This window comes from Rutilus rutilus (genome assembly GCF_951802725.1).
Source record: "Rutilus rutilus genome assembly, chromosome: 20".
NCBI lineage: Eukaryota > Metazoa > Chordata > Actinopteri > Cypriniformes > Leuciscidae > Rutilus > Rutilus rutilus.
Window position 1 is genome coordinate 27,185,717 of NC_140225.1, and position 27,601 is coordinate 27,213,317.

A 27,601-nucleotide genomic window follows, 5' to 3' on the forward strand; every position below is an offset into this window, starting at 1 on the left:
TCTATCACTTGAAGCAAATATACATCCCTTCTTAAATGTCCGCGCCAGCGAGCGCGTTGGGCCGTTTGGGCCGTTGGGCCGACGCAAATAACACTTTAAATAAATAAAATAATGATTTAAACTATGTTTTACTTCTGATATAAACATTTAGATTAAATATGCCATTCAAATTAATGGAGTTAAACACTTAAACATGAAATCATTACTGAGAAGTAACAAAAAAAAAATTATATTCACTCAATATAAATATTTGTTGTGGATGCGATGTTTTCAAACACTTTTCCTGTGGCGTGCTGTGTTTTAATGTTTTAACCACAGAGATAATTTATCATGATAATACCAGATTGTCTGAGAAAATAGTTTCGTGCAAATAATGCCCAAGGCCTATCTGTTTCCATTAAAAATATAAATCAATTAAAAATACAATTCGGCCAGTGGAAAAGATTGAGAAAAACTTTCTCCGAAATGTTTTTTACACTATTTGATTTATGTATTCAAAAACAAGGCAAGATATCTACGTGATTTTTATTAATGTAATGTGTCTTGTACGTTAAACATTATCACGTGGATGAATAATCATATGCAAATGATATGCAGATGAGGATCTGCATAGTAAAACTAGGCGTTGAAAGCTCCATATATGGTTATTTCGGGTGGAGACGCATGTGCGCACAATCTTCCGCTGACTGGGATTTATAAAGTGAATTCTGCGCAGGTTCTGGCGTACGAACGGTTTTATAAATCTGAAAACTTTTGTGCGTACGCAAATTCTGCCTTATGTGCGTACGCACACTTTAAGGATGAAATCTACGCAAAGTTTTATACATGAGGCCCCTGTTCACAGCGACCCGTTTCGGTGCATGTCTCTTTAAATGATAATGAGCAACTGCTCACTCTGTCAACTTAAGACATGTAAAGTGCTGCCTTGGCAGACAGTATACAAATGGCTGAGTGCAGAAATATGCTAATATGGGACAGTCCGTCAGCTGTCGTGGGCGGAGCATGAGCAATATGATCATTTTAATCAGAAAATCCAAAAGGCTTGATTGAGTGTTTAGGCTTTTTGAGGATACATTTTTTTTTCTCATTGTATGGTGGTTGTGTCCACACACTGCAAAGACACATTTATATGCAAACACCATATAAAAGTGAATTTTGCATCCGATGACCCCTTTAAAAGGTTCTTTACACGCAGTAACAGTTCTATTTAGAACCGTATCGTCCTGAAGAACCCTTTATATGCTGAAATGGTTCTTTGTGTTAGAGTTTAGGATTCTTTATTCCCGCCTTTTTGTTTTTCAAATCTGTAACTGTCAAAGCCTGATTACTGATTTTCTGGAGCTCAACTATACAAGACTGTCAACATACTCTCAACAGGTTGATGATTTCTATCTTAAAATGTCTATACATTTTAACAGTAATTTCCTAACAGTATTTTTCTCTTTTTAATTTAACAGAACATGTAAGTGTGAGCAGCTCTGTTCAGTTAAGGATACTCATCTTCTCTTCTCCACAAAGTAGGCTAACAGAGATATGGAATTTATGATCCATAATGTTTGATATTTTTTAAATTATGACTTTATGCCTAAACATACCAAGTCACAAAAAAACATTAAAGCTATCCCATGACTTTATTTCACTTATTCCTTTTAAAATGGTAAAGGGCTCATACTGTCAATTTTTGGCCTTCATGAACTGTTTTTACATAATCAAATGGAAGAGACACAATGTAACTCTAAACTCAATTGTGTATTTCAGATGTATTTCAAATGTAACCTCATCATCTACAGAGATAAACTGCCACTCAGAATACACACATAATGAAGGACGTAAAGACATCATAGGGGATTATGAAGATATTTCACTGGAACTTGGTCTTCATTACATCTATATCGTGTTCAATGTCAATTGTTATTTATTAATGTATTCAGCTAACAACTGTTATTAGAGCACTGTAATTTTTTCAACAATCTTCCATGTCATTAAAAAAAAAGTACCTAATTGACACAACATGCTGTTTAAAAAAAAAAGTAAAAAAAAACAACAAACAAATAGAGGCAACAAGATATACGACCAGGCAGATAGAGAGACTGAAAAAACAATATTCATAATTTATAAAAAATAATAGTAATAATAGTAATATTAATAATATGAAGATACTAATATACTAATATTAATGAAAATAAATATAGTTGAAAAGGTTATTTATAACATAATTAAGGTCCTATAACACTTTCAAAGCATGGTTCTTTATGGAACCTTATAAAAGGGTTCTGTTTAGCACCAAAAAGGGTTCTACTATTGTTACAACCCTAATTTGGTACTGTTTAGAACCATTTTTCTTAAGAGTGTAATTCTAGGATTGAGGGATATAGAACTATACATATTATTATATAAAATTTTAATAACCATGCAAAACCCTTTCCCAAAACTAAACTTTTTAAGCGTTGTAAATATAAATCCATGTTCCACGGTATCGAATCCTTTAAAGAAATCTATAAAAAAAAAAAAAATCGATCTGATTGTATCTTTGAATGATAATCTAATATGATAGTCTAATATGATTTTGGATATATGTTCCCTCAACAAATGCTGAATGAAACTGAGTGTTAGATGATTAGCCTTAACCAAGGCAAGTAACTTACACTGTTACAAATTATTATGCAAGTGACATCAGTAGGATTTCAGTACAATTAACATTAATTTTTCAGTTTTTCAAAGAAAGTGTTTGTTTTATTTCTCCATATCTTTTTAGATAACTGGTATCAATCTCAGACAGGTTTGTTAAGAAGTTTGCCAGGTCTACTTAGGTAAATGGAAACCCTACTTAAAAATTCACAGTTCTATGCAATATGGGGAGGAAGAAAGATCTTTCTGAAGATGAAAAGCATGAAATGGTGCAATGTTATGCAAAAGGCATGAAAACAACTAATATTGTGTGAAACCTGAAAGGAGATTATCAAACTATCATAAACTTTGTGAGTAATTTACAGCACAAGAGAACTGAGTCTGATAAAGGCTTAAGGAAAGTTTGTCAAAAAAAAGTAATTGTATTAAAAGGACAGCTAAAGGACACTGTTGAGCAGCAAACAGGTATTTGAAGCTGCTGGTGTCTTGTGAGTCTAAGGGTGTACTCACACTAGCCAGTTTGAACCGTGCCCGAGTGCGTTTGACCACCAAAGCGCGGTTCGTTTGACTAGTGTGAGTGCTCCGAACCGTGCCCGGGCGCGGCTCGATTAGCCGGCCCTGGCCCGGTTGGAAGAGGTGGGCCAGAGCACGGTTCAGTTGGACTCGGGCGCGGTTCGCATGCAGTGTGAGCGCTAACCGTGCTGGAGCACGGAACAGGACGCGTGACGCAAACCTCCTCATACGAGCAGCACGATTACGTGAAAATTTTCGTGCCACAAAGGCGATAGATCTGTTTAACAACAGGCTGTGAGAGGGCTGTGGACCAAACGACTCAAAATTATCCACAAAGTAAACAGAGCGATGGACTCAGAGCGATGCGCCGCTCTTCCTGTTTATCCCGAAACCGTCACACCATAATGACGTAAGCGTGCTCCGGCACGAATGCTGAAACCCTATGTGAGTGCAGGCCAGTGGGGGAGTGGGGAGGGGGGACAATCGTACTCGGGCCCGGTTCATGGCAACCGTACCTAGTGTGAGTACACCCTAAAGAACCTCTCCATGCAGGCTGGCAATTGTGCGTAAAGTTGCATTTCAGCCACCTCTAACCAAAGATCACAAAGAGAAATGTTTATAGTGGGTGTAGAAATACATGAAGACTAATTTTTAAATAGTTTTATTCAATGATGAATGCCGTACTACAGTGGATGGTCTAGATGGATGGAATGGTCAGTTTATAAGTAGACCTGGCAAACTATTTAACAAACCTGTCTGAGATTGATACCAGTTATCTAAAAAGATATGGAGAAATACAGTGGGTACGGAAAGTATTCAAACCCCCTTAAATTTTTCACTCTTTGTTATATTGCAGCCATTTGCTAAAATCATTTAAGTTCATTTGTTTTCCTCATTATTGTACACACCGCACCCCACATTGACAGAAAAACACAGAATTGTTGACATTTTTGCACATTTATTAAAAAAGAAAAACTGAAATATCACATGGTCCTAAGTATTCAGACCCTTTGCTGTGACACTCATATATTTAACTCAGGTGCTGTCCATTTCTTCTGATCATCCTTGAGATGGTTCTACACCTTCATTTGAGTCCAGCTGTATTTGATTATACTGATTGGACTTGATTAGGAAAGCCACACACCTGTCTATATAAGACCTTACAGCTCACAGTGCATGTCAGAGCAAATGAGAATCATGAGGTCAAAGGAACTGCCTGAAGAGCTCAGAGACAGAATTGTGGCAAGGCACAGATCTGGCCAAGGTTACAAAAACATTTCTGCTGCACTTAAGGTTCCTAAGAGCACAGTGGCCTCCATAATCCTTAAATGGAAGACGTTTGGGACGACCAGAACCCTTCCTAGAGCTGGCCGTCCGGCCAAACTGAGCTATCGAGGGAGAAGAGCCTTGGTGAGAGAGGTAAAGAAGAACCCAAAGATCACTGTGGCTGAGCTCCAGAGATGCAGTCGGGAGATGGGAGAAAGTTGTAGTAAGTCAACCATCACTGCAGCCATCCACCAGTCGGGGCTTTATGGCAGAGTGGCCCGACGGAAGCCTCTCCTCAGTGCAAGACACATGAAAGCACACCTGAAGGACTCCAAGATGGTGATAAATAAGATTCTCTGGTCTGATGAGACCAAGATAGAACTTTTTGGCCTTAATTCTAAGCGGTATGTGTGGAGAAAACCAGGCACTGCTCATCACCTGTCCAATACAGTCTCAACAGTGAAGCATGGTGGTGGCAGCATCATGCTGTGGGGGTGTTTTTCAGCTACAGGGACAGGACGAATGGTTGCAATCAAGGGAAAGATGAATGCGGCCAAGTACAGGGATATCCTGGACGAAAACCTTCTCCAGAGTGCTCTGGACCTGGCCGAAGGTTCACCTTCCAACAAGACAATGACCCTAAGCACACAGCTAAAATAACGAAGGAGTGGCTTCAGAACAACTCTGTGACTGTTCTTGAATGGCCCAGCCAGAGCCCTGACTTAAACCCAATTGAGCATCTCTGGAGAGACCTGAAAATGGCTGTCCACCAACGTTTACCATCCAACCTGACAGAACTGGAGAGGATCTGCAAGGAGGAATGGCAGAGGATACCCAAATCCAGGTGTGAAAAACTTGTTGCATCTTTCCCAAAAAGACTCATGGCTGTATTAGATCAAAAGGGTGCTTCTACTAAATACTGAGCAAAGGGTCTGAATACTTAGGACCATGTGATATTTCAGTTTTTCTTTTTTAATAAATGTGCAAAAATGTCAACAATTCTGTGTTTTTCTGTCAATATGGGGTGCTGTGTGTACAATAATGAGGAAAACAAAAGAACTTAAATTATTTTAGCAAATGGCTGCAATATAACAAAGAGTGAAAAATTTAAGGGGCTCTGAATACTTTCCGTACCCACTGTAAAACAAACAAACACTTTCTTTGAAAAACTAAAATCTAAATGTTTATTGTACTGAAATCCTACTGATATGTCACTTGCATAATAATTTTGAACACCGTGTATAAAAGGAACAGAGATATTGGTCTCCAATATCTACTGACAGCAACGGTTTCTTGGGTTAAGGCACTAAGGCTATTAATCCTGTTTTCATTGTAGGGCATAAGCTCCCTTTCTGAATGCATTCCAAAAATGCATTATATAATAATTTCCTTATATCCTTCCAAAAATGCTTTAAAAATTTGATAATTTACAATAAGGTTCATTAGTTAACTACCTTAGTTAACATGAACTAAGAATGAACAATACTTCTACAGCATTAATTAATCTTAGTTAATATTAATTTCAACATTTACTAATACATTATTAAAATCAAAGGTTGTACTTGTCGGGGTTATGGCAAAGGTTGTACTCTGCACAGTTAACCCACTGTGAACTAACATGAACAGCTGTGTTATTATTAACCAACATTAACAAAGATGAATAAATACTGTAACAAATGTATTGCTCATTGTTAGTTCATGGTAGTTAATAAATTAACTAATGAACCTTATTGTAAAGTGTTACCAAAAATTCTATTGTTAAACCGTCAATACCTGGTGATTTGCCGTTTTTCATTTGTTTTAATGCCAAATCAATTTCCACTAAAGTCGACTTATCAGTTAGGTATTTGTCATCATCATTTAGTTTTTGGATATCTTTAATATTGTCAAATACAGAATCACAATTCGCCTTTTTATAAGATAGATTTATAAAGGTTACGATAAAAAAGACAAATTTCATTCTGAGTTTCTTTTTGATCATCAGTTATAATATCATTAATCTTAAGCTTATTAATTTTTTTCTTTGTATTTGTTTTGTTTTTCAAGGCCGAAAAAATATGAACTTTTTTTCCCTTTTTTAAATCCAATGGGCTCTTGAACGGATTTAAGCTCCATTTGCTTTTTCTGAGTACAACTCATCTAATTGAGATCGCAATGCTTGTAGTTTGGCTGTGTTTTCTGGTGATACTTGTGTATTAACTGCCAATAAATGTATTTCCCCAATCAGTTCCTTTAGTTTTTGTTTTGTCGTCACTGATAAGAATTTTCCTGTATCAATGGTTATTTGTTTGACCTTAAATTTAAACCATTCCCATTTATTCATGCAAGACATAAAGCTTTTCAATCTCTTCAATGATTTATCACCTGTTGACAAAAACTATAATTTAACAAATCATTATTGAACTTCCTTATATATCCATTTCTATGGTATACACAAACAGTGACTGACTGACGCAGAAATCTAAATGAAATTCAATTACGTCAAGGCTGTATTGTGATTATCAAAGCACACGTGATCAAGTTAGCCATTGCGCTTAATCCAACGGTAGAGCCACGGACCCTCGTATCTCTCAATAATAAAACCATCTTGGCATACGCTGATGACGTGTGATGTCTGTGCGAGCAAGGTGAACAGAGGTATGGAAATACATTAGTTGACAGGCAGGTGGGACATTCTATCATTGCATTCGGACCGACGAACATTTTTGGTCATGAGACCAGACACCCAGGATAACAAAAAGTGTTTATAAAAAAAAAATTGCCTACCCTACCTTTAAATCCACTTTTTTCTGTTTGTTTTGCAATTTTTCTGCTTATTGTATATTTAATATACAAGTAGTTTATATCAGTAATCCCATATTCATATTTGGGACCACAAATTTGTGATCCGCAAAATCAGACTAGTAGCACAGTCGGAATAAAAAAATGTAACCACGTCAATCGCAATGAATTGGCTACATTAGATAATTTCATTTGGATTGTAAGGGGTGGTTTAAACCTTTTCTAATCCAGTCGAGAGGACGTTAACATTTGATCGGATTGAAACCAGAAACTACAAAAGTACTGTGCATGTGCAATGACGTAGAAATGGCGTAACGACGTATGAAGTGTGGAACGAGTGATTGTTGTTGCTGAATGAAGTGCAAAAAATAACTTATTCTAAAATTCTCCTTCCACTCATCATCTTTAAAGTGGAGCAGGACAACGTCTCACCAGTTCTTGTTTTGGATTCTCATTCGCAGACGCCTCGTTTTGGGCGTGGGAAGGGGTGTTTCTACTACTTGATAAATATTAGCAGCACGGCACAGCGGTTCATGTGCTAGTCATCTACTAATTAGGACTTAATAAATATTAAGTCTGCTTTTTAAAACAAAGAAAAGCAGCAATATAGGAGAATGGTTAGTATGCTTCAACAGCTGGAAACTAGCCTAGTATAGTGAGCACATGACAAAAAAAAACCCATTATATTATTATAGACCTATAAATATAATTACTGTGATAACTGTTATATTGGAATTACTCTATAGTGATATACCCCTTTTTTCACGGTGAGGAAAAGAAGTATTTGAACACCCTGCTATTTTGCAAGTTCTCCCACTTAGAAATCATGGAGGGGTCTGAAATTGTCATCGTAGGTGCACGTCCACTGTGAGACAATCTAAAAAAAAAAAATCCAGAAATCACAATGTATGATTTTTTAACTATTTATTTGTATGATACAGCTGCAAATAAGTATTTGAACACCTGAGAAAATCAATGTTAATATTTGGTACAGTAGCCTTTGTTAGCAATTACAGAGGTCAAACGTTTCCTGTAGTTTTTCACCAGGTTTGCACACACTGCAGGAGGGATTTTGGCCCACTTCTCCACACAGATCTTCTCTAGATCAGTCAGGTTTCTGGGCTGTCGCTGAGAAACACGGAGTTTGAGCTCCCTCCAAAGATTCTCTATTGGGTTTAGGTCTGGAGACTGGCTAGGCCACGCCAGAACCTTGATATGCTTCTTACAGAGCCACTCCTTGGTTATCCTGGCTGTGTGCTTCGGGTCATTGTCATGTTGGAAGACCCAGCCTCGACCCATCTTCAATGCTCTAACTGAGGGAAGGAGGTTGTTCCCCAAAATCTCGCAATACATGGCCCCGGTCATCCTCTCCTTAATACAGTGCAGTCGCCCTGTCCCATGTGCAGAAAACACCCCCAAAGCATGATGCTACCACCCCCATGCTTCACAGTAGGGATGGTGTTCTTGGGATGGTACTCATCATTCTTCTTCCTCCAAACACGTTTAGTAGAATTATGACCAAAAAGTTCTATTTTGGTCTTATCTGACCACATGACTTTCTCCCATGACTCCTCTGGATCATCCAAATGGTCATTGGCAAACTTAAGACGGGCCTTGACATGTGCTGGTTTAAGCAGGGGAACCTTCCGTGCCATGCATGATTTCAAACCATGACGTCTTAGTGTATTACCAACAGTAACCTTGGAAACGGTGGTCCCAGCTCTTTTCAGGTCATTGACCAGCTCCTCCCGTGTAGTTCTGGGCTGATTTCTCACCTTTCTTAGGATCATTGAGACCCCACGAGGTGAGATCTTGCATGGAGCCCCAGTCCGAGGGAGATTGACAGTCATGTTTAGCTTCTTCCATTTTCTAATGATTGCTCCAACAGTGGACCTTTTTTCACCAAGCTGCTTGGCAATTTCCCCGTAGCCCTTTCCAGCCTTGTGGAGGTGTACAATTTTGTCTCTAGTGTCTTTGGACAGCTCTTTGGTCTTGGCCATGTTAGTAGTTGGATTCTTACTGATTGCATGGGGTGGACAGGTGTCTTTATGCAGCTAACGACCTCAAACAGGTGCATCTAATTTAGGATAATAAATGGAGTGGAGGTGGACATTTTAAAGGCAGACTAACAGGTCTTTGAGGGTCAGAATTCTAGCTGATAGACAGGTGTTCAAATACTTATTTGCAGCTGTATCATACAAATAAATAGTTAAAAAATCATATATTGTGATTTTTTTTTTTAGATTATGTCTCTCACAGTGGACATGCACCTACGATGACAATTTCAGACCCCTCCATGATTTCCAAGTGGGAGAACTTGCAAAATAGCAGGGTGTTCAAATACTTATTTTCCTCACTGTATATTTGAGCCCTTGCCCTTGAGAAACTCTCTGCAAGGCCCTGTATAAATTGGATTGATGCACCCAATCCAAAGATGACCTCAAGGCTAGATTATTGTATTGCTCTACTTGATGGTTGCCCTGCACGCTTAAAGGATTAGTTCACCCCAAAATGAAAATTTCCTAATAATTTACTCACCCCATTGCCATCCAAGATATCCATGTCTTTCTTTCCTCAGTGGGAGAGAAATTATGTTTTTTGAGGAAACCATTTCTAGGGCTGGGTACCGAGTTCGATACTTTTTAGGTACCGACCGAATTGCCTCGATACTATCGAGTATCGAAAAATGACTTGTTGTTCGGTACCAGATTTCGATACCTAAGGGGTTAACTCGTCAACGTCAGTGCTCAAACAAATACATGAAATGCACAACGACACACCTAAAGTCGCTCATGCACATACACGCAAACTCTACACACACGAGACACTGCGGAAATCTCCGCGCACATACTCATATGAGAGGCGCGCGCTCACACAAACTCGCGCACATACTCAATTACCCCTTTTCCACCAACAAGAACCAGGTGCTGGTTCGGAGCTAGAGCTAGTGCCGGTTCGGAGTTGGTTCGACTGACGAGCCTCCAAAGAGCCGGTTTGCTTTTCCACAGGCTAAAAGAGCCAATGCAGAGCCAGGTCTTACGTCACAGCTACGTCTCATCTTTCTCAGCAACGTTAGCACGGCGGCGCCAAACACAAACACATCATCAACAACGGCGCACGTTGCTTTGCTATTGATGTTCATGGCTTTGCGGACCTACATCGGCATCCAAACACGGCGGATCCAACGTGTTCGCGCGGCTCGCCATTATTTGTACAGACGGAGATTACAAGCGAGAGTAACGGCATGTACATAACATTTATTTTTAACAATAAGATGCCGACTTTAGCCTTAGATTTATATTTTAGATCGCGTCCATCGTGTTTAGCTGCTGTTAGCTCGATTAGCTGCTATTTGAAAATGGCGGTCACAAGTTTCTCTTCAGTCTTGTTGGCCACGGTAACCCCGCCCCCAGCCTCTGACGCAAGCGGTTCTTTCTTGGCTCCGTTCTAGACCCTGCAATGATTTGGTGCTACTTAAGAACCAGTTTTACTGGTTCGGAGCTGGTGCTTTGGCGGTGGAAAAACAAAGAACCGATTTGAAACTAGGCTCTGACTCCGAACCAGCACCAGCTCTGCCTTGGTGGAAAAGGGGTAAATGAGACGCGAGCACACACAAACTCTCCACGCACATACTCCTATGAGACGCGAGCGCGCTCGCACACACACAATACTCTAAAGATGTGGATAAGTCGATCAAAAGTGTGGCTACATTTCTCCAGGCTCGATGCCAACAGCGCGCGATGCAGTAAATTTGCGGTAAAAAAATTTGCTGCAAAGACCAGTACACGACAGATATGATGAAGACCTTGACAGTGCACGGAGTAAACATAAGAGCAGAAAGTTGTTCCGTCTTCGACTGGTAAATGAAGAGATACCTTGTCGATCAGTCTGACAGTGTTTATATTACAATAATGACCTACTGAATGTACACTGACGTTCAAAAAATTGTTGGTTAGTCAGAATTGTTTTTCAGTAAGGATGCATTTAAGTGATCAAAAATGACCCTAAAACGTGTAATGTTACAAAGGATTTCTGTTTCAAATAAATGCTGTTCTTTTGAATTTTTTATTCATCAAAGAATCATGAAAAAATGTATCATAGTTTCCAAAATATTAAGCAGCAAACTGTTTTCATATTTCTGAAGGATCATGTGACACTGAAGTAATGGTTTTGAAAATTTAGCTTTGACATCACATGAATAAATTACATTTTGAAATATATTCAAATAAGATTTTAAATTGTAATACTATTTCACAATGTTACAAGTTTTACTGTATTTTTGATCAAACAAATTCAGCTTTGGTGAGGATGAGCTCTTTATAAAAAAAATTTAAAAACATCCTTTGTGCACTGGCTAAGGAGCATGAATAAAACCAAAGTTTTTCTGAGGTAATGTATTATGTAATCTTGTGTAAAATGGATTTCATAAAATGGGTATCGAAAAAAGTATCGTTCAGGAACCGGTATCGAAATCAAGGTATCGGTATCGGTATTGGTATCGACATTTTTGGAACGATACCCAGCCCTAACCATTTCTGGATTTTTCTTCTAACAATGGACTTCATTGGTTACCATCGTTTTTAAGTCCAAATCAATGCAGTTTCAAAAGTCTTTGAAGTGTTTAAACGGGCTGTACGCGATCACAGCTGAAGAAGAGGTTGTTATCTAGCGAAGCGATAGGTCATTTAAATTTTTTTTAAATCATTTATAGACTTTTTACCTTCAATAGTTCGGATTGAGCTGATCAACAAACGGACAGGGAACTACGTCATCACGTTGAAAGGTCACGCCGGCACCGGCAGAAGTACCGCCCCACTGTTTACAATGCGACCGTACGTAGGAGGATAGTTCAAATAGTATTGTTTGCTATTTTATATATATATATATATATATATATATATATATATATATATATATATATATATATATATATATATATCTCGAGATATGAAGCCAAAAAATTATCCTTAATTTTTATAATCTTGTCAACGCAGTGCAGCAGCACGCAGACCTAGAGCAGGCTACCTAGCGTGCTCATTGGCTGCCCTGCGGCAACTGCAGCAGTCTACCACTGAGCCTGGTGTGACGTCGCGCCCTCACGCATCACAGCCCGTCAGAAGGGGCGTGGTTTAACGCATAAAAGGAAGGCTCGGAGGCTGCTCCACTGATTTTCTTCTCTTCAGCGAAGCTCTCCGCATCGCTGGACTCCGAGAGAAGCCGCTGTCGAAACAAGCGACCAGCAAGCCGAGGATAGAGTCTGAGGAAGCCGGTCGTCTTCGCCGCCTTCAGCCATCCGTGCCTGCTTCGCTACCCGGGGACAGTATCCTTTTTTTGCTGTGCTTCACTTGTGTGCTCGCCCCGCGACACACTACTCTAAAAGAGCGGGAGCCGTTTGTTCCAAAATGCCTCGCATTTCCTGTGGCTCTTGCCGAGCCCCGCTCAGCGACAGGGACCGCCATGTGATCTGCGCTCTCTGCCTGGGACGAGACCACGCAGCCCTCGCTCTCTCTTCGGGGGGCTGCGAATTCTGCGAAGAACTGCCGATGTCGACCCTGCAGGCTCGCCTCGCCTCGTTCAACGCTGTCTCTCCGCCTGCCTCCACCGCAAGAAGCAGCGCCGCTCCCAGAGGCCACCGGAACCCTTCCCGCGAGCCTCGCTTTCTCCTTCTCCGCCCCCCTTCTCCGACGCACAGCTGCCGGCTCTCGCCCGCACTGCCGTCACCTCAGGGGATGAAGCGGACGAGGCTGCCATCGGTGACAGCTGCTCTCTCCTGGCCTCGGACAGCAAAGAGTGGTCCGGATCTCACCGCTCCACCTCCTCTTCGACACGGGAGTCTATCAGGTTCCTTCAGCATTCTATGGCTGTTCTCCAGATCCTTCAAGCCGATCTCCTCCGCGAAATGGACGAGAAAGGCCCGGATCAAACTGTTCTGACGGACCTGCGCAGCGCGACGGACCTCTCGCTTCGCGCTACAAAGTCCGCGGCACAAGCCATCGGGAGATCCATGGCCGCGCTCACCGTCACCGAAAGCCATCTTTGGCTGACGCTCGCGGATATTGAAGTGAATATTGAGTGCTCCGTGTTCCTCAACGCCCCGCTCTCCCCCACCGGCCTCTTCGGCCCAGCGGTAAGCGGGATTGTGGATCGCTTTTCGGAGGTACAGAAGGCATCGCAGGCTATGAATCTCTTCTTGCCCCGCCGCTCGAGCTCAGCTGCAGGCCGCTCTCAGAATCAGCCTCCTGCACGCGGCTCGTCACAGCGCTCTTCTCAGCCTCAGTTGCACAACTCGCTCGCCTGCACACAAATGCCGCTTTTACGGTGACCCAGAGAAATCTCAGAAAGAGTGTAATGTCTGGTTATCCGGCTCACGCCGATGGTGTTATGAGTGTAGAAAATGTGCCCACATCCCAGTGTTCACCCCTACACACAAGCACGATCTCCCCGGCATCTCCCACAGAACGCACTCTCATAAAGCGGGCACGCGCCGCTCGAGTGTTAAGTGTATGAAATGTGCCCACGATCCCGTGCCCACACCTACCCACTGCCTGCTCTATCACACGGTTGTCCCGGGGTTCAGATCCTCTAAAGCTCCCAAACACTGGCCGTGTTGTGAACGTAAGCCCTGTGCCCGCTCACGAGCGTACTTACGCAATACGAGAGAACCTCACGTAAGAGAACGTAATCGGTTACCTAATGTAACCTCTGTTCTCTCTAGAAGAGGGAACGAGTATTGCGTAACCCGCTGTGCTCTCGCCACGAGCTCATTCGCTTCAGTTGACGAAAACCAGGGGAGCAGCCTTCCTTTTATGCGCTAAACCACGCCCCTTCTGACGGGCTGTGACGCGTGAGGGCGTGAAAAAAATGAAAAGATGAGAAAAGATGACTTTACCCGTAGCGTAAGCAACTTACGCGATACTCGTTCCCTCTTCAAGAGAGAACAGAGGTTACATTAGGTAACCGATTACGTTTCTATGTAAAAAGTGGAATATAAATGAGGTGGCTTGACCAGAGACTGTGCGCCAATTTTCATGTTCAACACCACACGAAGCAGATGAATGTCCTCCCCACTAAAACATGACCTTTTGTGCCTGAACAAGCACGTATGAACAAAGCAATATATTACAAAATACAATTAACGTAAAACATTAAACGAACTGACCTCCATCGCCGCCCTGTACCTGACTGAACTCAAATATCCCTCCTGGTTCGCATCGATTTAAACTGGGTGCTCACGTGTGCCAAACTCGCCACCAACTGGAAAGGGGTTGGACATCACACCCTCAGTGTAATGTTTAGTTTAAAGTTTTTTATATTTTCTGCCTTTACCACATGTGTTGTTGCATGATTGTTTATTAAAATTAATTACAATACTTGCATATGACGACGTAATGAACACTGTTTCAAGGTCCAAGTCTCTACTTCATTTCAAGTAAGAATACTATCTCACCAGCAGTTTATGAGCTCATTTATTGCACACCTTCAAGCTAACATTTTAAAAATTCCCTACAGTCTCTGTGCTCACATCGTCCTGGACACCAATATTTTAACGATTCATTAAAAAAATTTAATCTCGACCGAGAGATTCAGTATGGAGATACAGGTTAATATCAAGGTTAATATTTTAGTAGTATTATAACACTGTGAGTGTATATTAGCACTATTTGTTGTGTTTGCTTGTGGGATCTTACAGAGAGCTTGCACCCAGAAACGGTGATGCGTGACAGACTAAACAAGCTAATTGAGAATTGCCAAATGTTACTGGTTGGCATCAACTACTGAAACTATTGTATCGTGACAACCCTATTGCTTACCATTGTCTCAAAAGAAAACGTTTTTTTTTTTCATAAAGGATGTAGACACAATATCCTGACAACTATCTAAATATTGCTACTGTTTATTCCTGTGAAAAACAGGATGTTTTCTACAGGATGTTTTCTGTTGCTTTAGTGTTTTTGAGAACCTATACCAATTGAGAACAACATGTTGCAACACTCACTGTTTACAGGAAGTGACAGGAAATTCACATATCTGTATTTTACCAGCACTCAATCAGTGGTATAACACTGTGTGTCCACCATATTTCCTGTGTTAGTTTCAGTTGCTTGCAAATTCAATGTATTACAATAACAACAAACCTGGCATTGTAGGAGCTGGAAGTCTCTGGCCGTCTGCTGTGAGAGTTCCCTCATATGCAACAGTTATGTCATAGACAGCATCCAGATGTTCCTTCATAGTCTCAATGGCAACGTGTGACGCTTTCATTCTTGGTGTTAAAATGTGCTTCAGCACAGAAAGTCCTGCAACAGGAAAGACAACATGACTATTACAAGTAAATTTAGTTTGAGAAACAGTGATCTAGTATATGGGGACAACATCTAGAAATGTGAGCTATTTATTAGTGATAGATGATATATAGTGTTAGGCTTACAATGCTTTTGGGAAAGGCTGCCCAAGTACAAAGTAAAATGTATGTACAAAATATATTGTTCACAATAAGATCTATAATATGGATTTTAGGGTGAATTTATTAAATAATAAATTCACCCTAAAATCCATATTATAGATCTTATTGTGAACAATATATTTTGTACATACATTACAATACAGAGGTACGTACAAAATAACTGTTTCTACTTCTGTTTCATTGTGATTTATATAAAAGAGTTCATATTTGAAGGGCAGCTTAATAGAGGAGAAACAATACCTTCTTTAGAGGCAAAAGCCTGACTGTCACTGATTACTTTCTTGAGCTCAGGGTTGTAACGGGTTCCCTCTGGGAAAATGACAAGATACATCTGTGTAGAAAAAAAAAAAGTGGAACAGAGTCATAAAAAATGCAGCACTTACTACTCTTAGTGAATTATGAGTATCACAGTCGTGGGACAGGGCAATTCTAGGTAGACATTACTCAGTTGTGTCACAGAGAAAAAATGCAAAACTCAGGAATATCACATATGGGAAAGGGACGCAGAATACCATTATCCCCTTGCTCATGAAGAAAGAGGAAGGGCTTGGCTCCAACAAACAGTAATGACAGGAACATTTATGACACAGCTGGATAGCTCAAATAGTGTCATGGGAAAAAACTATTTTAGTCCCAAAAATTCCATACAGGCACAGAGACAAGTAGAGTATATAATACAAAAATAACAATAAATATATCAATTAATTTAACCCCTATCTGCAACCATGTAGCTCCATTCTGGTAAAAAAATTCTTTTTCTTTTCTTTTTGTTCAAAATTTAGACAAAACCCAAACTATTTGATAAATTATAATCTAAATTAATTTAGAGTCTGAAATAAGTGCAAAATCAAGGATTAGATTGACAGCTTCATGTTATGTATCAATATCACAAAAAAAAAAAAAAAAAAAAGATAAAGCTAATGTGATAAAATGGATACTTGTTATCAGGGGGGTCAACTGAAAATGTGCATAGCTTTATTGTTCTCCTAACTCAATTTGGTGTGCATCTCATGCATACAGTGTTGGTCAGAATTATTTGCCCCCTTGGTAAATATGATCAAAGATGGCTGTAAAAAATAAATCTGCATTGTTTATCCTTTTGATTTTTTTTGATTATTTTTTTTTATGCAAAAATCTAACCTTTTATTGAAATAAAAGAATTGAAAGTGGGGGTCAGATGAAACAAAAAAAAAAGAAGCTTTTTTTGGCAGCAAACACTTAAGATGGGTTTGGTGCACACACAGGTATAAAAAAGTACCCCATGTGTAAAATGAAATACTCTGCTGTATCTTTAATGCTGTGGGCCTAATTTTCTGCCAGAGGTCCTGGACATCTTGTTCATATACATGGCATCATGGATTCGATCAAATACCAACAGATAAAAAAAATCAAAACCTGACAACCTGTGCTAGAAATCTTATAACGGGCATGTTTGGATCTTCCAACAGGACAGTGATCCAAAAACAAACATCAAAATCAAAACAAAAATGGGTCACTGAGCACAAAACCAAGCATCTGCAATGGCCATCCCAGTCCCCAGACCTGAACCCTACAGAAAATGAGTGGGTTGAACTGAAAGAAAGAAGTGCCAACATGGATCTGGGAATCAGAAGGATCTGGAGAGATTCTGTATGGAGGAATGGTCTCTGATCTCTTGTCGGGTGTTCTCCAAATTCATCAGGCATTATAGAAGACTCAAGAGTTATCTTGGAAAAAGGAGGTTGCAAAAAGTATTTAATAAAAAGGGACAAATAATTGTTCCCAACGTGTTTTGGAGAAAAACATTTATTTCATAATGTGATTTCCTCCCCACTTTCAATTCTTTTACTTCAATAAAATGTTACATTTTTGCTAATTTTTTAAAATAAAATATCAAAAGGATTAACAACGCAGATTCATTTTTTACAGCGATCTTTGATAATATTTACCAAAGGTGCAAATTATTCTGACAAGCACTGTACATGCAAGAAGTTAGTCATTTTGAATTTTGTCAAGGTTATTGCAGTGAACTTTTAAATAATCCTACAGGGGATTCATGTGATCATCTCCAAACTTGTTAAACAATGCCAAGACATTGAGGATGCTAAATTGCAAATAGATCTTTGATATCTCAAATGGTGTCACCGTGGTGGGGCAATAAATGTATGGCGAAAAAAGGTAAAAAGGAAGTGCATTATACATTCTTCATGCATTGAGTGATTTAGAACAAACTTGAGCAGTATGTTTTGTGAAGGTTGACCCGTGGATGCAACTATTGTGAGTCGCTGTCATAGTGCCGCCAACTGGCAGCAGGAAGTGGGTCACTTTTAAAATGCTTTGAAATTGCCCTCTTAATTTTACCTGAATCATGTCAATCTTTTGTCAGAATATTGTCAAGACGTGGCTGATATAAATCTGTTTAAGTACCCCCATTATACTTGTTTGAAATATTACCTATCATGCAGTGTGTAATATAGCTGTCTGTGAATGTAAAAGGTCTGCAAAATCGCCATAAACGAACTCCATACGGCTCCAGGGGGTTAATAAAGGCCTTCTGAAGCGAAGCGATGAGTTTGTGTAAGAAAAATATTCATATTTAGCCTGTTACAAAGTAAAATTCTAGCTTCCGGCCAAACGGCCATACGCAGTCTACTTGCGCCCAAAGCGCAACTTGTGACATCAGAAGTAGCGTAAATATCAGCAGTACGTCACATTACTCGCATAAGTTGCGCTTTAGACTTACATGCAAGTTATTACTTAGTTAGTTAGACTTAGAAGCTAGTTATTTTACTTCATAAAGTTTTAAATGTGGATATTTTTCTTACACAAACGCTTCGCTTCAGAAGGCCTTTTATAACCCCCCCGGAGCCGTGTGGAGTTTGTTTATGATGGATAGATGCACTTTTATGGACTTCATAACAGAAACAGCAATTCAGTGCCATTATAAAACTTGGAAGAGCCAGGACATTTTTTTAAATAACTTCAATTGTATTCGTATGAAAGAAGAATGTCATATACACCTAGGAATGTCATACAGACCATGACTTGAGGGTGAGTAAATCATGGACTAATTTTCACTTTTTGGGTGAACTATCCCTTTAATGTCATTGCATTGGACTAAAACATACTGACTTGACTTGCCCTGGGTCTAAAAACTGATAATATTTGTAATTTGTGATTATTTCCCCCCACCTTGTTACACTTGTGATGTTCAAGTCAATAATGACCGGCCTACAAAAAAATTGCTTCCAAAGGCTCTGTTACTTTTTTCTTTGCATGCACGAGTGTGCGAGGGTCCACGAGACATAAAAATAGCCATCGGAGGATGTCCGCGGAGGCACTTTGCAAAACTTTTCCCATTTTTTGTGAACGCGCGTACAAAAGCACCAACTGCGCATGTGGAGAGGCTGTGTAAAGAAGTCCGCCGCTACCCAAACCTCTACAATCTGTTGTTAAGGCAATGATAAAGACATAATTCATGGAGGGAAAATAATTGTGTGGAAGTGAGGGCCTTAAATCTCTCAGTTGTAACGAGTGGTTATTTCAGGGACTGTTGCCTCTCTATCAGCTCATACCAGTCTGCCCATTCTCCTCTGACATCAACCAGGCATTTTCAACCATGGAAATACTGCTCACAGGATATTTTCTCATTTTCGGACTATTCTCTGTAAACCCTAGAGATGGTTGTGCGAGAAAATTCCAGTAGATCAGTAGTTTCTAAAATACTCAGACCAGCCCGTCTGGCACCAACAACCATGCCACGTTCAAAGTAACTTAACCTCTTGACGCGCACCCCCCTTTTGAGCTCAAAACATGAAAATGACATGCTTGGACTCAAATGTTTGTCTTTCCTAAACCCTTTGGAGAATAAGCATATTGTGGTATCATTTGAAAGACGACAAATAGAGCTTTATTTTCGAGTTTAAGAATTAATACAAGTAAAAATAAAATAAAATAAAATAAAATAAACATGCTGAAGTATTTTGGAATGGAAAAGTGTTTTAGCATGCCATCTTTTTATCATTAAAAAATAAAAATAATAAAGGCGCCTGTGACAGCAAGAAATACACTGGGCCCAAAACCACAAGTCTTAAGAAGTTATGTTTCAAGTTTGAGGATGATCAAATTTTTTTACAAATAAAAATAAAAAAAAGAGTTTCTTGCAAGGTTTTTCTCTGACTAGTGCCTTTTTTTTTTAAATGACCACTTGGAGCTGCAAAATGCCCCTTGGTAACAAAAATATTTAAGGGCTATAGAAAGTATAATTTTACATGTGCCACATAGTTGGGGGCCTTAAGCACATTTTCGCGCAAATTCATCTAAAAGCGCCAAATTTGGCACAGATGTAGCTCAGGTCATACCGAAATGATTTAGCTAGGGTGCCGGAGCCAGCGACCCTCGGGGCCAAGATGGCGGCCAAATCCAATATGGCCGCCGCCCGAAAAGGGTTCCGGCTTTAACTTTTGAACCACATGAGTTACAAATACAAACTTGATATGTTTTTCAGCTTAATTGATCATGAGAAACACATAGGAATGTTTATATTTATGACCCAGTATATCTGGACCCCTTGATCCTCCAATTCCAATATGGCCGCTGTCCAAAAAAGCAGTTTGGGCTGTAGTATGGGGCCTTACACACCATTGTACGCGCAAATTCATCTACAAGCACCAAGTTTGGCACAGTTGTAGCTGAGGGGATACTGAAATGATTTAGCCAGGGCGCCCGAGCCAATGGTCCCTGAGACCAAGATGGCGGCCAAATCCAATATGGCCGCCGCCTGAAAGGGTTTCGGCTATAGCTTTTGAGCCAGATGAGATACAAATACAAACTTGATGTCTATTTTACCTTCTTTGACCATGGGAAATCCATAGGAATACTTACATTTATGATTGGGTATATCAGGACCCCCCAAATTCCCTAAATTCAATATGGCCGCTGTCCGAAAAGCGGTTTTGTCTACAAATTTTGAACCAAATGCGCTACAAATGAGGATGTGGTGTATATTTTATTTTGATTGACCACAGGAAGTCCATTGGCATATTTATATTTATACTTGTGTAAATCTGGAACCTGTATTCTTTTCAAGACTGTGGTTGAAAATCCTTTTTTTTTACCACAACTTCGAAGGTTATTCTCAATGTTGATTAATTTCCTTATAAAAGTGAAATGGTTTTCAGTGTACCACAGGTGAATACATTTCAAAGTGTAATCATATAAGAAAGAATAAGACACAATCATTATTGCAAGGCAATATTTATATTATGTTAAATTATTAAAATAATAATATAGTCAATTTTTCCAAAACTCTTAAAGGTTTGCTTAGCATAACAAAAAAACAGCAATAACATAAAAACAAGCACCCTCACATGCACATATAGAAGTGCAATGAACTCCGGCTTTACAGCACTTACAGTGCCCTCTACATGCTGTCTTGCAGCCACAGTGGAGGAGAATGGTGCAGGCTTTACTGGCGTCTCCGAGATTAGTCCAGCAAGGTACTGTACTTTATCCAGTCAAGATACTTGGTACCATTCGAGAAAGGGTGATGTCTAGCTTCATCTACACGGCTGGAACCACAGGTCTTGCTGTACATGATGAGCTCATGTGACAGATTCATAGCTCATGGTCCAAATGGTCCGGCCAACTACTGAAAAAACATTCCATGACTACGTTAACACCAATATTGCTGGGTTTGTGAGGTCACACATGAGCTATGAATCTGTCACATGATTGGATATTGTGTTTGATACATATCCAGAGGAGAAACTCAAAACACAAACTCACCAACGCAGAGGAACCGGATCAAGAACTAAAGTAGATGGGAGAACTCCAATTCCAAAACGTAACTGGATATATCTATTATATATATACTGGATATATTGTTATATATCTAACTATTTGGATATATCAGTGAAGAGATAACCAAGCATGGCATGTCAGGTAAACTCCTCCTCCCACCAAGAAAGATGCTGTACTCTCCAACAGACCAGGGTATGACATGTCTGCCATTCAGCCTTGTAATCATCCAGAAGCAGAGACAAGAATAATCCTGCATCTTGCACATGCTGGGGCCAATGGCCATAAAAAGGCAATTGTCCGGACTGTCGACAGCGATGTTGTCATCCTTGCCATCCGCTTCTTCAACACACTCGGCCTCACAGAGCTCTGGATTGGCTTTGCAGGTGGAAAAAACTATAGGGACATTCCTGCTCATGAAATCAGCAAGGATCTTGGTTCCCAGAAGTCACTAGCCTTACCACTCTTCCACGCTTTAACAGGCTGTGACACAACCTCAGCCTTCCTGTGCCATGGGAAAAAGAGTGCATGGGCAGTTTGGGAGGCAACACCAGATCTCACAGAATCTCTGGTTACCCTCACCTTGGAGCCTGAACAGATCAACAATGACGTCCATGTCCAAAGACTGGAGCGTATGGTCATCATCATGTACAGCAAGAGCTGTGGTTCCAGCCGTGTAGATGAAGCTAGACATCACCTTTTCTCGAATGGTACCAAGTATCTTGAGAACCTGCCACCCACCCAAGCTGCATTGATTCAGCACATCAAAAGAGCACTGCTGCAGGCCAGCTTCTACTGGAATCAGGCAACCGCTGTCCAGCAAGATATCCCAGAGTTTAATGCATGGGGTTGGTTTCGGGACTCTACGAGCAAGACTTGGGAACCTTGCTGGACTAATCTCGGAGACGCCAGTAAAGCCTGCACCATTCTCCTCCACTGTGGCTGCAAGACAGCATGTAGAGGGCACTGTAAGTGCTGTAAAGCCGGAGTTCATTGCACTTCTATATGTGCATGTGAGGGTGCTTGTACAAACAATGATGGTGAAGACAATGAGAGATCCGGTGATTGTGAGTGATAATGATAATTCATGTGAGAGACCATGAGAACTCACTGTTGTTTTTTATGTTATTGCTGTTTTTTTGTTATGCTAAGCAAACCTTTAAGAGTTTTGGAAAAATTGACTATATTATTATTTTAATAATTTAACATAATATAAATATTGCCTTGCAATAATGATTGTGTCTTATTCTTTCTTATATGATTACACTTTGAAATGTATTCACCTGTGGTACACTGAAAACCATTTCACTTTTATAAGGAAATTAATCAACATTGAGAATAACCTTCGAAGTTGTGGTAAAAAAAAAGGATTTTCAACCACAGTCTTGAAAAGAATACAGGTTCCAGATTTACACAAGTATAAATATAAATATGCCAATGGACTTCCTGTGGTCAATCAAAATAAAATATACACCACATCCTCATTTGTAGCGCATTTGGTTCAAAATTTGTAGACAAAACCGCTTTTCGGACAGCGGCCATATTGAATTTAGGGAATTTGGGGGGTCCTGATATACCCAATCATAAATGTAAGTATTCCTATGGGTTTCCCCATAGCTGAAAAACATATCAAGTTTGTATTTGTAACTCATGTGGTTCAAAAGTTAAAGCCGGAACCCTTTTCGGGCGGCGGCCATATTGGATTTGGCCGCCATCTTGGCCCCGAGGGTCGCTGGCTCCGGCGCCCTAGCTAAATCATTTCGGTATGACCTGAGCTACATCTGTGCCAAATTTGGCGCTTTTAGATGAATTTGCGCGAAAATACCTATTTATGTGCTTAAGGCCCCCAACTAACATATATTAAACCATTCTTTAAAAATGTTAAAATAATTACAAACGATTTCATGATGTAAAAAATTTGTTTAAAAAAAATAAATAATAAAAAAAATAAAATAATAATAATAGCACACAATTTAAAAGTACAATATGCAAGAATTTTTTTGCCGCTAGAGGGCGCTACATTCCAAACAACAACAACAACAACGCCGTAGCTTGATGACGATGTGAAGGAGCGTGGAATGATGGGAACTGTCGTTTTAAACTCCACCGTGGATGTAAATCAGTCAGACGGGAATCGAAAAATCATGTTCATGGATGAGGTTAAGTTTTATTTTTATAATGACATGCTTTTTGTGGTGAGGGGGAGTGGTTCAGCACGGTCTGTAATGGGAGAGAGAAGACGCCTACGAGCGTCCCGCAAGTAGGTCAAGTGCAAATGACGAACACCTGTGTCTTATTGCAGTGATCGGCGTGGAGAGACCGCTTATAAGCCGCGCGCTGGAACGAGAGAGAGACTGGAGAGAAAATTGGACGCAGAGAAAGAAAACCGGTGGATCCGAGCTCTCATTTTTGAACTGTTTTGTAACGTCGCGGTTGCCACGGTGAATGCGCGTTGTACACGACTTTTGTTTGTTTTGTTTTATTTTAATAAAGTATGAGTCCCAGTCACACCGACCCCTGTCTTCCTTCCTGACTCTTGAACCTCATCACACTTTTATTTCATTAAAATGAATTAACCGCAAGAAAAGTAAGGTTTAATACTAAATTGGTTATCATAGATGTTACTGTATATGTCGAATTCATTGTTGTGATAACGCGCCGCAGTTTTACGTGTTCTAAACAATTGTTGTAAAAGTACATTCGAACATACCCACATCATTTGCCAAAATACTGATTAATCTTTATGTATAACACATGCTATATTTATTTACATGGCCATAAACACCAGACGTGATAAACAATGTCAATAAACTAAACACAAATCTAAAGCAATAATACTTCCCTTACATAAACATAACTATTACCGAATGCTACATTTGGAAAATTTAAAATTAAGCATGCTTTGTCGACAGAACCAGCTGCAATCGGTAAAGAATAATTGTGTTCCATAACGACTGCACGAAACAAGCTAACGTTTGTTGCTTGATAGACGCTACAACTACAACTTCCGCATTTGTCCAGGACTCCACGCAGTACGAGCGGAAACTGAGGGTAACGCGGATATGACGCAATTGACTGGCGACTCCCAGCTCACCCCTGCTCTAACGCCCCGTTTCCTTGGTTAAAATCGCAATTTTCTCACGATTTAAAAATAGTTGGAAACATTTGGGATATTGTAAGTAATCAACTTAACAAAATATATAACACTGGCCTTGAGATTATGGGATATTTTAATGCAAAATTCTTACATATTGTACCTTTAAGTGCTTTCATTACTAATTTCACACAAAACCTAGCGTTATACAAAAAACCCCAAAAAACATTCTTCTCCTCGCTTCTTTCCTGACACGTCCTCATGAGGGAAATGTTTTTCAAGGGATGCGGAAGAATAACAGTGATGTGACAGTGAAAGGTGCACCTGTTAGACAAGATCTGGCTGCTGAATGGTCCACTCCAGACAGCTGTACAAAATAATAACGCTGCCTCTATTGTGCACATGTGAAAGGTAAACAGCACACACGTTTTGGAATCGTCTCGTCATTGGCTAAAAGTTTTGTCCGTCGAAATTTACTACAATGACAATGGAGAATATGCCTCTCAAGGCGTCACAAAATCCAACAGCACTGCTTGGATATTATAAGTAAAACTGCTGCCCTATTTTAAAAACATTGATTTTGGAGGAAGGTTAATTTGTTTGTGAGAGTCTAAATGTATATGATCGTATACAGTTTTACAACAAACCGTGCTCACATTGCATAATTTCTTGAAGAACGACGATGGAAAGCAGATTGTAAACAATGGACAATATATCAATATTTCACAGACAATAAGTGCTTTTGGATGTTTTTCAATGGATGCTTGTCATGAACCTTTTACTCAAGTGCGACGGATTGGATTCATCTCGCGATTGCCATTTCAAAAAGGTATGAAGTCCCGTTTTGATTTTGCATGTTGTCATTTGCCCTCCCGACACAAATTACAATATTATTACGATATTACTGTTGCTGGAGCATATATCTTAAAACAAACACCGTCGATTGACACTAAACCATTAGAACTTTAAAATTATGTATAATTTGTTCTCAATATTCTCATTCTCAATATTTTTAGACAGTATTCTGTATAGTAAATGTATTCCATGTAGGGCTGGGCAATATGTTAAAAATATTCTAGCGATAATTGCCTTAAAAAATATCGCGATATCAGATTATATCGTCTACCCGAGACCCACCCCCACCACGCCCCGCCCCTTCCCTTGCGGGAGACAACACTGCCGACATTCACCGTAAACACACATCATGTTGAGTTTGGCTACACTTTATATAAATGATAGCCTGCGATTCAGTAAGGTTAATTTAATGATTGAAACGTTAAAGGTTTTACTTTAGTTAGTTTAAGCTTAAACTAACATAAAACATCAGGTTTTTTGTTATAGTGTTGCTAAGAATTTCCACACTGTTCATACCCAATTTGTGTTAGAAATGAATTTCATTTTGTGAGGAGAACAGTTGAATACAACTGAACAGAACAAAACTCAATTTGGTGATTGCAAGAATGATAAATGCATGATGATGTCATGTTGAATGTGTCTTGCCTGTTTTTTTTCATAAGGTTCGATGTTTCTCTTTCATTCATGAAAGAGTAGACATTTCATGATGATAATTTTAAATTCCTTAATTATAACGTGAGGTGCTGTTTTTAAACTTGTATTTAAGCTATGTTGCATTTGTTATTTGTCTAAAATCAGGGATTACAAATGAAATGGTTCATTCTGCATGAGCAAAAACGGTAAGGTTATATTTCTTTCAAGTTTGAGTTCCAAGGTCTCCTTATAGGGCGCTTAACGAAATCAAAATTATAGCTTTATTTATTTAGAAATAGAAGTGATTAAAAATTATATTGGAGTAAGCAATTTTTATTTTTTATTTATTTACAGCAACTCTCTCAATATGCTATAGCTTAACAGAGCTGCCTGGAAACTCTGAACGGGTGCATGTGATATTCATAGCACCGCAATTGCTTCACCCGTTTGCAAAATAACGAAACTGTATTTGTAAAATAATTTTAATGACAAGACTGGAATAAAATAGGCCAACTTGATATTTTATTACTTTTTAAAATGGGAAATATCGTCGCTATTCCGAATTTATAGGATTTAGTTTAATTTTTTCATCTGCAGAACAAAATAAATTACATAAAAATGAATAGCAATGTAAACATCAAATAAAGATGTGTAATCAAGAAAAATATTTTTAAAAATTAGGAAAGGATAAATTATGTTTGACAGGGAACGCATCTCCAAAGCAGTCACATACACGCGTTGTAGTAACAGCAGTCAGAGCCGAACAAGCAAATTAAACTAAAGATTAGGCTAATTAAAGCTATTCTGTCAAGTTCAGTGAGTGATTTTATTTTTCTTTTGTTCTTTGATTAACATTAGCCTAATGTTGACAGGGGGTATAGCTATTATACACTGTCAGTGCACGGATCCTATAGACCGACTGTTTTTCTTAAAAAAAATTCACTTAAAGGGATAGTTCACCCAAAAATGAAAATTAACCCATGATTTAGTCACCCTGAAGCCATCCTAGTATGTGACATTCTTCTTTCAGACGATTAGTAAATATCCTATATAAAAAAAAATGTCGTGGCTCTTCCAAGCTTTGTAATGAGAGTGAATGGGTATATTTTCTTGGAAGTCCATCAAAGCGCATCCATCCATGATAAAAGTCCTCCACACAACTCTGGCGAGTTAATAAAGGCCTTCTGAAGTGAAGCGATGCGTTATTACGTTATTATCCACATTTAAACTTTATCGACTAAAATAACTAGCTTCCGGCAGACGGCTGTTGCATGTGAATAAATATGTGGTAACTATGGGGATATGTGAAATATATTTGTCATTTTCTCCCAATATTGTCGATGATCGTCTGGTAACTGACTGTTATAATCGAAATCGCGATACTTGCCAGACTTTGTCGATATACGATAATATCATCAAACCGCCCAGCCCTAATTCCATGGTAGACAGTGGCGTCAAGCCTGAGGCCGGGACAGTGCGCGTCAAGAGGTTAAACCCCCTTTCTTCCCCATTCTGATGCTCAGCTTGAACTAGATCATCTCAACCATGTCTACATGCCTGTGATTGACTGATTAGATATTTGTGTTAAG

At 39.5% G+C, this 27,601-nt stretch overlaps 1 protein-coding gene across 2 annotated transcripts in view; it reads right to left on the minus strand.

The window, feature by feature from the left end:
- The window catches only part of agpat5 (1-acylglycerol-3-phosphate O-acyltransferase 5 (lysophosphatidic acid acyltransferase, epsilon)), a 58,551-nt gene that overhangs the window by 20,621 nt on the left and 10,329 nt on the right, over positions 1-27,601 (minus strand). For both annotated transcript variants that reach the window (XM_084391891.1, XM_084391892.1), the window contains 2 exons: positions 15,893-15,983; positions 15,324-15,485 (listed from right to left, as the gene is read on the minus strand). In XM_084391891.1, coding sequence (XP_084248017.1) covers positions 15,324-15,485; positions 15,893-15,983 — 253 coding nt within the window. The remainder of the gene's footprint in view (positions 1-15,323; positions 15,486-15,892; positions 15,984-27,601) is intronic.